The sequence below is a fragment of the Panulirus ornatus genome, chromosome 4, assembly GCF_036320965.1.
Source record: "Panulirus ornatus isolate Po-2019 chromosome 4, ASM3632096v1, whole genome shotgun sequence".
NCBI classification, from domain to species: domain Eukaryota; kingdom Metazoa; phylum Arthropoda; class Malacostraca; order Decapoda; family Palinuridae; genus Panulirus; species Panulirus ornatus.
Genome location: NC_092227.1, coordinates 55,727,828 through 55,741,387, shown reverse-complemented (window position 1 = coordinate 55,741,387; position 13,560 = coordinate 55,727,828). Strand labels below are relative to the sequence as shown.

Here is a 13,560-nt window from a genome sequence, read left to right as displayed (position 1 = left end):
TATATATATATATGTATATATATATATATATATATATATATATATATATATATATATATATATATATATATATATATATATATATATATATATATATATATATATATATATATATATATATATATATATATATATATATATATATATATATATATATATATATATATATATATACAAACAGGTTACACAGGAGTGAGAGACGGAGGAGAGGTTGATCTAGAAGATGGTCCTCTACATTGTTGGGAGACTTCCAGTAACGCCACATTTATAACAGCCAGTATATACATTCTCACACAAGTTACTGTGAACACCTTCATAAAAGAGTAAAAAGAAGCAGGCTTGATTGTACTGGAAGCAAAAAAAAAAAAAAAAAAAAATTCGTTCGGGTTTAAAAGTAGGACCTTCGAGGGAAATGGAAGATACCAGAGACCTGCGCTACCATTACAACAGCATGCATATCTAAAACACATAGGTAGTGTAATTCACATAGAGTATTAAATAACAGCACACTACGAGTCTTGAGCCAAATCTCGCCGATATAAATATAGTGTCATGTACAATAGTAGGATTAAACGTATAATATTTCTTCTCTGTCTGTCGCTTTACATATCACAAATATGTCATTGTGACTCCAGGAGACACCAGAATGTTCTCATATATATATCTACATATATATAATATATATATATATATATATATATATATATATATATATATATATATATATATATATATATGTATATATATATATTATTTAATATTACCCTAAAGACCATTTCTGAAAGGGTCCATTGTTTTTACAAGACCCATTTTCCAGAAGTTCCTGGAGTTCCAAGTTTACGCTGCAATCGGTAGCGGGGACAAGATGCGACTCCTATAAAGTGAGAAGTTTTGTGACGAGACTGAACCATGTCACCAGAACTGACGATTACACAGCCTCGCCAAAGATGACTCTTCCCTCACAGAGTAACCTCACTTACCGGGAGTCTAACTAGCACAAATAGACACACGAACACATGGTCCTCCGTGAGGTGGGAGGGAGCGTTATGGAGCACGAGTCAGCACGAGCCAGCCTTAGGTCGGGTTCGAATCCTGAGTGTGAACCCGCATGGGTTCGAATCCTGGGTGTGGTCGTTGGCGTACACCTAAGTGTTCATCTTCCCCTCCAGGCTGGTCGATAAGTGCCTGAGGCCGGTGTGTGTGTATGTGTCTGTGTGTGTGTGTGTGTGTGTGTGTGTGTGTGTGTATACATACATAGGAGTAAAGACATGATGCATATATATGAGGTCAAGAAACTGGGCAACACGAGTTGAAAACTCTCTCTCCTTAGAACAAAAAGATTAATCGCATTGGTTGCGCTAGACGGCGGTACTCCGATGTGATGTTGGGATTTAGATAGCTTTGTTAAGTACCAGCAACTGATGAGGAGGATACTTCCCACATATTGCCTGCGTATCGTAGAAGGCGACGAAAAGTGGAAGGAGCTGGGGTCTGGAAATCCTCCCCTCTCGTTTTTAGTTTTCCAAAAGAAAGAACAGAGAAGGTTGCTAAGTGAGGATTACCCTCGAAGGCTCAGTCCCCTGTTCTTAACGCTACCTCGTTAACGCGGGAAATGGCGAAAAGTATATATATATATATATATATATATATATATATATATATATATATATATATATATATGTCTCCCCTAATGATGTGATTATTACACGAAAGCGCACTTGGGAACTTTTCGTGTTTCATTTTCCCCGTGGACTCATAGGAATATATATATATATATATATATATATATATATATATATATATATATATATATATATATATATATATATATATATATGTCTCAGAAGGAGCGAGACAACGATGATTTTAAAGCAACTGAGTGGAACATGTTTATCAATCTTCAACGTATCGATTCTGAAAATCCGTTCTCATTAGTCAGGCTGTCAACAGTTCATCATATAAGAAAGTTTTTGTGGTCCTACTCTGCAGATCATGTATCGTAAGTGACAAGTCTTAACCCTGTCTTTTCAATAGAATCATTGACGAAAACGAATATCTACAGCTGGAGAATCTCACAGTTAATTGTCAAGTCAGTTGTGTTGAATACTCTCAGGTATTTAAGCAAATGAATAATTCCTTGGGCAATGAACACACGTGACTGAGATTCTCTTTTCACATTTTCTGCTTACAGAAACGTTGCAGTGTCCAGGATATTCATGTACGTCGTTAGCAATAAAGTCACATTTGCATGATATGATTTACAAGATATTGCTCATTAACTTGCTGTAATATTGTCCATCAAAATAATTGAATGTAATTATAGAAATATCAAAAGTAAGGACAGAATGTTTGTGAGAAAATGTAGCTTAGAAGTAAAATGATTAAGGTAACTTAATAATTCCAAATGACTCATGTATAACATAAGACACGACCTGTAAATGCACTACACTTTAATGCATATCAAATGACTTTCTGTTTCCATGAATTTATGTAATCTTTCTGTAATGACATTTAGTTATCTCGTAATCATGTTCAAATGATTTAGTTATGTATCAGTTCAATCGCATCGTCATCTAGTTTTCCATGGCTCAGAAACATAAATATATGACTTGCTACCAGCTATGCATAGGATCCATCAGACATTCAACATTTCTAGATTTTTGGTAAATGTAAACAGAGTATCACTAACCTGTGCAGGGCTATGGGAGATGCATTTTACAATAGACCATTCCCTTATATCAGTACATTGTGAATTCCCTCCAACTAACACTAATCTTGCAAACGACGTACATCAAAACAGTAAATACATACATTCAGTATGTTGTACGTACCACTGATATATATATATATATATATATATATATATATATACATATATATATATATATATATATATATATATATATATATATATATATATATATATATATATATATATATAAGCAAAAAAAAAAAATTGATTGAGAGGGTGAAGGCATGTACAGAGCATCAGATAGGGTAAGAGCAGTGTGGTTTCAGAAGTGGTAGAGGATGTGTGGATCAGGTGTTTGCTTTGAAGAATGTATGTGAGAAATACTTAGAAAAACAAATGGATTTGTATGTAGCATTTATGGATCTGGAGAAGGCATATGATAGAGTTGATAGAGATGCTCTGTGGAAGGTTTTAAGAATATATGATGTGGGAGGCAAGTTGTTAGAGGCAGTGAAAAGTTTTTATCGAGGATGTAAGGCATGTGTACGTGTAGGAAGAGAGGAAAGTGATTGGTTCTCAGTGAATGTAGGTTTGCGGCAGGGGTGTGTGATGTCTCCATGGTTATTTGATTTGTTTATGGATGGGGTTGTTAGGGAGGTGAATGCAAGAGTTTTGGAAAGAGGGGCAAGTATGAAGTCTGTTGTGGATAAGAGAGCTTGGGAAGTGAGTCAGTTGTTGTTCGCTGATGATACAGCGCTGGTGGCTGATTCATGTAAGAAACTGCAGAAGCTGGTGACTGAGTTTGGTAAAGTGTGTGAAAGAAGAAAGTTAAGAGTTAATGTGAATTAGAGCAAGGTTAATAATTAGGTACAGTAGGGTTGAGGGTCAAGTCAATTGGGAGGTAAGTTTGAATGGAGAAAAACTGGAGGAAGTAAAGTGTTTTAGATATCTGGGAGTGGATCTGGCAGCGGATGGAACCATGGAAGCGGAAGTGAATCATAGGGTGGGGGAGGGGGCGAAAATTCTGGGAGCATTGAAGAATGTTTGGAAGTCGAGAACATTATCTCGGAAAGCAAAAATGGGTATGTTTGAAGGAATAGTGGTTCCAACAATGTTGTATGGTTGCGAGGCGTGGGCTATGGATAGATTGTGCGCAGGAGGGTGGATGTGCTGGAAATGAGATGTTTGAGGACAATGTGTGGTGTGAGGTGGTTTGATCGAGTAAGTAATGTAAGGGTAAGAGAGATGTGTGGAAATAAAAAGAGCGTGGTTGAGAGAGCAGAAGACGGTGTTTTGAAATGGTTTGGGCACATGGAGAGAATGAGTGAGGAAAGATTGACCAAGAGGATATATGTGTCGGAGGTGGAGGGAACGAGAAGTGGGAGACCAAATTGGAGGTGGAAAGATGGAGTGAAAAAGATTTTGAGTGATCGGGGCCTGAACATGCAGGAGGGTGAAATGCGGGCAAGGAATAGAGTGAATTGGATCGATGTGGTATACCTGGGTTGACGTGCTGTCAGTGGATTGAATCAGGGCATGTGAAGCGTCTGGGGTAAACCATGGAAAGTTGTGTGGGGCCTGGATGTGGAAAGGGAGCTGTGGTTTCGGGCATTATTGCATGACAGCTAGAGACTGAGTGTGAACGAATGGGGCCTTTGTTGTCTTTTCCTAGCGCTACCTCGCACACATGAGGGGGTAGGGGGATGGTATTCCATGCGTGGCGTGGTGGCGATGGGAATGAATAAAGGCAGACAGTGTGAATTGTGTGCATTGGTATATATGTATGTGTCTGTGTGTGTATATATATGTGTACATTGAGGTGTATAGGTATGTATATTTGCGTGTGTGGACGTGTATGTATATACATGTGTATGGGGGTGGGTTGGGCCATTTCTTTCGTCTGTTTCCTTGCGCTACCTCGCAAACGCGGGAGACAGCGACAAAGCAAAATAATGATGATAATAAAAAAATATATATATTTATATTATCCCTAGAAATAGGAGAGAAAGAGTATTGCCCACGTATTCCCTGCGTGTCGTAGGAGCCAAAAAGGGGTGGGAGCGGGGGACAATCCTCCCTCCTGTTTTACTTTTCCAAAAGAAGCAACATAGACGCGGGCCACTTGGGGATTTTCCCCTTTGAGGCTGTCTTCTGTTCTTGGTGCTACCTCGGTAATGCGGTAGATGGCGAATATATGTGTATATGTCCATTGCTTGAGCTTGTAACGTAAGTGAAACTGACTCTTGGCGTGGCTGTATCACTGGTAGCACAATCTTGTCAAAGAACTCATTTCAAAAAAGCACATCTATTCCCTGCTACTGAAAGACGTGCAGCCTTGAGCCGCAGGAGCCTCTGGATAAAGGTTTCTGGTAATACGAGGATTGTTTCTTTGGAAAGGGTCATGGGGCAGTTGTAGATAAATAAGATCAAATGATATATATATATATATATATATATATATATATATATATATATATATATATATATATATATATATATATATACATATATATATAACTATATATATATAAAAGGGGTGCTTTGTGTGTTTGTCTTTGTTTATTTAATCTATTTTGTTTATGTTTATGCGTGGTTTGCGTACGTGTTTGATTCTGTTGTTTTAGATACCCTTTTCTAATTACGTTGTTGTGCAGTACGAAGTGGAAGTTTAATATTTGTGGGGCCCCATCTCTTTTACTTTCTATAAGGTCAGTTAGCTTTATAAACTTCTCAATGCTATTAGTAGTCACTGTTTTATTAAGAATTTTATTCCAGTCATTCACCACTGGGTACTGAAATCGCATTTCATCATTTCACAAGCTTCCTCCTTTTGCTTCTCGCTGTGCTTGCTGGTTGCTCTGCTATTGCATTTTACATTGAACTGGCCACTTCTAACTTATTCTACTCTCTTCCATGGTAGAAAATTCAGAAGGCATAAGCTTGTTTCTGTAGCTCAGTCCTCAATCTTTTCCATACCATCTTTGTTGCGTCTCTAAGGTAACCTTAGCTTCGGTCTTAGCTTATCGACTTCTTTTTTATCTGTGTTCTTAACTCCGATCTGTCTGTTCGCCAGTAGACAGTTGACTGCTTGATATTCTTCATGATGTGCGGTCCTGGCGACGGAAATTAAGCAGTGTCAGTCACTACATATCTTTCGCGCGCAGATTCCTGAAGGGATGAATTTCATCAACCAATCAACTGACCAACGGTGAAGTTTGACTGGGTGCCCTTGCAAACTGATGTATTCCTCATCGCTCTTCAGTTCTCTACTGTTCTTGGTATCATCCGTAAACATTTTCGTGTGAGAGCTCTACCCATCTGGTAAATGCAGCGCTCACAAGACGCAGCCCTCAACTGCCACTGGTAACCCCCGCCAACTGCTAGGATGTTCCTCCAACCTACGTTCTTTGCCCCATGCCAGTAAAGTCATCCTCCTTAACTTTTCTTAAAGATCCATATCCTATCTGGTGTAGTGTACAATGCTTTCTGACGTTCTAGATAGACTCAGTGTACCTATACATCTGTGTTGTCTAAACTGGAGCTCATCTTGTCATAGAAGTTTAAGACACTTGATACTCAGAGATCCTTTTTCTGGATCCGTGTGGCCTCTCATGTAGTCGTTCCTAATTATCTTTTCCAGAGTTTTACGGGCCGCACTTGCTAAGAAGATTGGTCTATTAATCAGTGTTATTTCCTTACCTCCTATCTTGAATACCTCCTATCTTACAGATAGGCACAAAATTTACTCTCTTTCAGTTCCTTGGCGCTGCTTTTTTCATTTAATAGGAAACTGAAGAAAATCTTAAGCGGCCTGTCAACAGTATCTGTGCAAACGTTAAGCACCTACAGAAAGTCTTCAACCGGATCGTTTGACTTGTATAACTCTAGGCATTTCAGTAGCCTCATGTTTCCTGGCATTTTCGGTGCTTTTTAAGACATTTCATTTGTTCCATCTCGCTGGTTTTCGGTTGTGGTATCCTTCACTTTGAATAAACTTCAGAACGTATCATTCAGCTACTTGTATAATTCCACATCATCATCAAGTCTTCCGTTTGAACCTATTTACTTGATGTACTGCTTCTTAATCGTTAATTTACTAGTGAATTTATGGGAAAATATTCAGTCATCTCTAACTTTGTCTTCAAAATTCTTTTCATTGTTTGTCTTCTTTCATATACTTCAGTACTCCCTTTTCATCATCTTATATCTCACAAACTTTGGCTGACTATTGTGCTGCCACTATCATTTCCATATAAATGTCTAAATCATTTTGCATTTCAGTATCATTCGTTGAATCATGTCTTTCTCTTCTTCATCCTTTTTTCCCATTAGCATCCACTGGTATTCATATTCTGACTCATTCGTATATTCGACTGCATCTTTCACAACAGTGATCTATATACTAAATATGGAACTCCAATTCCAATTTTTAGGTTCTAAAGACATTGCTCAGCTCTTTGTAATCACCACATTTATGTCACCTTTGAAAATCAAGTTTCTTCTCCAATCCACAATTTGAGTCCTTTTAACCAATCGGTCAAAGTCAAGGAGTGGTTAATTACTGTTACCTATTGGTGTACCACAACTGCCGTTTTACAAAGGAATTCACAGGAACACAAACATCATCAGACCACTGTGTCCTTTCGAGGCTGTTTGTGATAGTGGAAGAGATCAGAAATTCACAGATTCGTATAATAAAGTTAGCGTAGAGATAACTCAAAGAGAATAACCTGCAAATTGTCATTGTGACTATGGAGGTCCATGTAACAAAAGCGGTGGACTTGAAGCGGAGCATTTATCAAGTCTATTCTTAAACGTATCTATCTATATCACTGCTTCAAACACTCTCATCGTTCTAGCAGTCCTGTTAAAGAAAAGGTACTTCGCTTTATTCGAGGTAAAACGCGTGACCACGAGTTTGTATCATTTACTACCAGCAAAATCAGACGAATCAACTTGAGAGATCAAGATTATCAAAGCTTTTGATCTCGTGGAATACTTGTATTAGATCACCTTTTAGTCTTTGAGCCCAGACATCATTGCACCCAAATCTTTTTCCTTATTTGCCTTTTGCAATTTAACAGAATTCATGCTGTAGCTTCCCTTTTCGGCTTTACTGCCGATGTAAAACACTGCCACTTATAAGCCCAATTCCTCAGTTTGTTTATATCAGTTATATCTTACAATGAAGCTCATTATCAGTATCATCAGTATATATCAGAAATAGAACCGGTCTCAAGACTGATCCTTGTGGCACTCCACTTGTTACGTCTAACCATTCTGGAGGCTGGCCATTAATCACTGTTCCTTATTAACGGCCAGTCAACCGTTTTCCATTACAACCCCTCCCTGCGTCTTAATTTTTGCTGGTAACCTTTGATACGGAACCTTACCTAAAGCTTTTTGAAAATCTCGATGGATAACATCATCTGCTTTACTTTTATCATACATAGTGATTGCAACATCAAAGAAATCGAGCAGATTAGTCAAACACGAATGATTTCGTCGAAAGCCAAGTTGAGAATGGTTTATTAAGTGGTGATCTTATAAATGGTTTACGATTCTGTATCGATGATGGTTTCCATAAGTTTCCAACTACAGACGTTGAGCTAATGGGCCAACCTCCATTCATCTGGAACTTTTCCTGTAGCAAGGGACTTACTGAAAAGGGCAGTCAAGGGCTTAACTATCTCATTTTTCGCCTCTTTCATTGTTCTTGTACATAACGTATTAGGACCTGCCGTTTTATTCATTTTCATTCCGTTTACTGATGAAAGTATTCTTCGGCTTTTATGTCAGTGTGTTGAAGAACATTTCCTTCACCAATGAAACTGGATTCGGTACATGAGTTGTGTCTTTTATCGTAAATACAGATGCAAAAGTCATTTAGTGTTTTTGCCATGGTATGACTGTCATGAAACAAGTCGCCGTCTTCCGTAATCAATGGAGCCATTGATTGGTTACTGACTGTCTTGCTTCTAAAATAACTGTAAAACTCCTTCGTTTATTCATTCATTTTTTCTTTTGCCATTTTCAGCAGCAAACACTTCAATATTGACGTTTGCTTTGTTGTATAAGTCTCTTTCTTTGTGTGTGCAAAGCTACATAACTTACCCTATCCTGTTAGTTACTGGATTCTCTGATTTTCTTATGAGCTACATTTTTAGACAACAGGCACTTTTATATTTCACAGCTCGCCATCTTGGTTTCGTTTTAGAAATGAATTGTCACTACGCACTGGCACTTGTGTTCACTCTGCTGCTTTGGAGGTTTTCTTAAGATTTTTCAAGCTACAATCAAGTCATTTTCATTAAACATATCCTCCCTGGTTTCCCCTGTCATTAAGATTTATACGTTTCAATTCAGCTACCATGTTATCTTGCGTGAAGACGAAGTTCAGTAGTGATGGTACATCAGTTTCTTTGGACCTCGTATGCTCAGTGACGTGATTATACATTATAATTTCCCGTGTACATTCTACTACCTTTCATCTCCATGACTCTCTACCTCAACTCGAATCAAAACTCTCCCCAGTCCATTCCATTGTTGCTGAAATCCCTTATCGTTAGTTCTCTTATCATCTCGAAGGAGTGACTGCACCCCCATTTGCTTCTTTCACTACCTTGATTATTCCTTAGTTATTTTCAGTGTACAATAATCTTGGGTCACTGCAGAGTTTTAAACTATCACTACTAGTGTGTTCCTCTGTCCTTCAGCAATACTCCTCATCTTGTATTCCTTGAAAAGGCCACTCATCGAGATTTCCTGGAATTTAATGTCGTCCTTTAAAGTGAAGGCTAATACCCACCTATTCATCTTCCCTGGGCAGATTAGACGAAACTTTATCTTGTTAGTGAGCGTGGCATCCGCTGTTCCAGCTACATAAGGATTACTTTTCCTGATGCACTCCTATGAACTCTAGCTTTGCACCAGCAACAACCAGTTCGTCAGCATCCATAGACATTATGTTTAATCTGTGGCTTGAACCAATTCACTCGGTCTTGTTCTTACTGAGTTAGTATTGTGAGAATTGCACTGTCCTATGCTTTAAATCGATTCTTCTTGTTTTTTGCCTCCTAATTGGATATCATAGATCTCTCTCTCTCTCTATATATATATATTCCCAGGATCTATCTCTTTAGAGGATCCCTCCTCTGTAAACCTTCCTGGTGAGCTTTCGCTACGCCATCATGTCAAGGTGATCTTGAGTGGTTGTCTCTTTTCACCTTTGCCTGTATCTGCCGATCCTTCTTGCTCGCTTTATCATGAGACTTACCCTCAAGAATCTGCCCTTTCACCGCTCACATCCTGAACAACCAGTGCTTTCTTCAGCCTTGTACCAACTGTTCCATACGGTTCCCTAATTGACCTGTCTCTGCCTGGATGGTTTACACTCTGTATTGCATCGTTCGATATGTTGTTCTGGCTGTCTCACACAAGGTTCCTAGATTGCTGTCCCTCACCTTTCGCTTCTGATCTCTGGCTTTTCCCCTCACCCCTCAGAATTCTCTCTTGGCTCCTGATTTTATCTTTTCTTGAATATTCGTCGTTTCTTTAGTTTTTCCCCAGGATTCCCTGTCTTTACCTATCACCACACTAAAGGTAGTCTTAAACTTATTGATTATTGAGTTTTTAGATTCTCAGCGTCTGTTCATATGTTCTGAAACTTTTCATGATCATCTGCAATGTTCTCTTGTACCTGTATTCTATATGATATATCATAGCCACAAACTTTCATACTAAGAATGCTACCACAGCTTTCACTTCCTCATTGGAAATCCCACAAGATCTGCAGCTTCAGGATCTACATCATATTACTTGGAAACTTCATCTACATTTATCTGTTTCCCAGTAATGATGCTTTGGTGCTTGAGGTGGGCTGACTGGTAATTAAGCTGACATTCCTGCTTTCTCTAATCTTATCTATTGTTTTTCTTGCATTCGTATACTGAATACAAATTTTCTGGCATAAGATGAGCAAGGCAGTTCTCATCCATTCATGTCTAACTAGGGTGAATGAAAGCCAGTGTCATATGGCTCATCTTTCAGTGAGAGTCCACCATGGTTTTGTTAGCTTGTAAACGAAAGTGGCGTTCGGCACAATTTACCAATTCGCAGTAATGTTTCTACTTCCTGCTGATATCTTGTTATCATTCTCATTAAGTTTTTACATATGCCGGAAATTATCGTATTATTTTCAAATTATTAGCAACTTCTGCATCACACTGTTCAGGGATTGTTCAAGATAAATCGTTTGAATGATGATGTAAAAGGGAATTTTCCACTAACATTTTTTCATCTACTGTAAAATTTTACGGTCCAGAAACACGATTGGGGCCTCCGTCAGTTGCTACCCTCACCTGCTAAATAGGTGTCTGTGTCATGTTGCTCCCCTTTACATACTGCGTGTGTGTCCCTGTGGGTGTGTGTGTGTGTGTGTGTGTGTGTGTGTGTGTGTGTGTGTGTGTGTGTGTGTGTGTGTCGTCCTTGTTTCTATCTTTATTTGTGTATTGTTGTTGTCTTTCATTATATGGTGCACAACAAACCATCACACCGTTGTGATAAACAGAGCTGATCCTTCGGTCACAAGCGAGTTTTTGATATCACCTTCACACTTGGAAATTGTCACCTTGAAGGAAAACACTCAAAGACAAACATACACGTGGGACATCTTTATATGGATGTGTCCACAAGCACAAATAAGATCCCACTAGACATACATAGTCAATGTGCCGTGTAGATATAATGTTTTTGTTTTCCTTATGAGGTTGAGCATGACCGGGACTATGAACGCACTGACACTCTTTAAGTACACGACCCACGTGTCGAGGCTGACCACAGAGATGACCAGACCAGCGCGTGCGTAGCTCTGGCTCTGTGGTGCTTCCCAAGTTGAGTTCCCATGTGTTCTAAGCACAGCACAAAGATCGTGTGTTCCAAGCACTGCACTGTTCTTCCTTACACTGTAGGGATGATCACAAAAGTTTTATCGCAATTTGTCTTTCTTTTTCTTTTTTTGTATACAAATATTAAGTTTCATCTTTAACAGGATGATGTTCATATTATGAACTTTGTTCATTATGAGTTGTCTTCTCGGTGGGTTAGGTTGATACTGTTGTTGTTTACATGAATAAACTATTGTTTGCTGTGATTTACACTATATGAAAATAATTCATACACTTCTAGATGGAAAGGCCTCAACCCTATTGGCTTCGTTATTATCCTCCTCTTTTGGCACATGTCTGATATACGCAATGCCACGTATAATGTTACGTTCACGCTACATGTCCTCCAGTAGCCTGAACACTGAAGCCAAATTAGATTCACATTGTATATCCAGCCATAATGGCCTGTGGCTTGCAGTACATGTAGTAACCAGGAGTGATCTATAATGCATATGTACCAACATCGAGACTAGGAAAGCGATATCACTGGAAATGTAGCATTCCAGTTGTGGTACATAAATACGTAAAACGTTTGTCACACATGGCTACGGCCACTAAGTCTACATAGTCCACAGTAGAAGAAGTTTGTAGTCTTCTCTCCTAGTAACACACTTTTCAACCACTGCAGGGATGGCTTTCGTTTCAACGCCACCAGTTTAACAGGTATGCATACAGCAGCGTGCCACTGAGAAATGTGTATATCACTACAGACTTATTCTTGCTACCCTTTTCTGAACCTGTTCTGTGGTGGATGATATTTGACCTTGTTTAACAGAAACAATAAACACTACGGAAATTTAGCCTCTCCTGGTAACTCTGGATATTCTAATTTCATTAAAGAACTTATTAATGGCAAATCAAGATGCTGAGCTATAAAGTAACATACATGGCTATGTATTGGGAGAGTTACTTACGTACTTCCCAGAAGTTGAGGAAGTAAGTGTTCACATGCATTAGTAATAAGGGTGGGAGTAGCTAGGCGTGGTGGGAGCTCAGACACGCATCTCCGAGCAGGCAGCATTGTTGGCATGCAACAGAGCTGAGGGAGAGAGGAGAGGCTGAGCCTCCACGTGGGACGGGTACGATGAGGATCTGGGTGGTGGCGCAGGGCGTGCTGTGGCGCGGGCGGTTCCGTTGTTAGGAGGACGGCCGCCGGCGACGGCTGTCCCTGGGCTCACCCCACTCCCCACGCCTTGGCCACTCTGGCAACAACTGCTGTAATCTGGCGGCCACTCCTGCTGTGGCTCACCGTCACATGAGGTGGCCAGGCTGCTACGCAGTGTGGCGGACGAGCGCAGCGTCCCGCAGTGTGAGGGCGATGATGCTTTGCAAGTGCTTGTATCACTGGTGGTACGAAGTTGCACGTCATTGCCGGGGTCGATGGCACCACTATCGTGGTTGGCGGGACCTCCCGGCTTGTTCAGGGCGAGGCGCGATGTGTCCCGTCGGTAATAAACGGCCGCAAACACCAGCAAGTTAAGGATGAGCAGCGAGCATCCTATGGCCACGGTGAGGCTGAGAGCAGTGGTGTAAGGGAATTGTCCCTGCTGCTGATGCTGTTGCTGATGTCCCCTTGACACGTCTCCCAGCAGCCCTGCCACGTTACTGGTGTTGGCCAGGACCAAGAGGGTGGGTGGCTGCGTGTTGAGTATGGTGGTGGTGGCAGCCGCTAAGATTGTAGGCGCGGCGGTGGTGGGCGGTGGCAGTAAGTTGCTCGAGAGGTTGCTTGGTCGGGTGGGCCCAGAATAGGAGTCGGACTGGTCATGGTCGGGAAGCTTATGGAATGGGGAGTCAGGTCCGTAGCGGGAACCGACCTTCTCCAAACCTGGCACCAGCCACGACCACAGTGCCACACGACCCGCGCGGTAGTGGTCACGCACGCGGCCACGACCTCCTGAGCCACCAGGAGAAACATTAATACGA

The 13,560-nt window shown here is 40.2% G+C and overlaps 1 protein-coding gene across 1 annotated transcript in view; it reads right to left on the bottom strand.

Moving 5' to 3' along the window:
* Nucleotides 1–4,691: 4,691 nt before the first annotated feature.
* The window catches only part of LOC139766329 (neuroligin-4, X-linked-like), a 251,074-nt gene continuing 242,205 nt past the window's right edge, over nucleotides 4,692–13,560 (bottom strand). Inside the window, exon 10 of the mRNA XM_071694836.1 lies at nucleotides 4,692–13,531. Coding sequence (XP_071550937.1) covers nucleotides 12,630–13,531 — 902 coding nt within the window. The 3' untranslated portion in view covers nucleotides 4,692–12,629. The remainder of the gene's footprint in view (nucleotides 13,532–13,560) is intronic.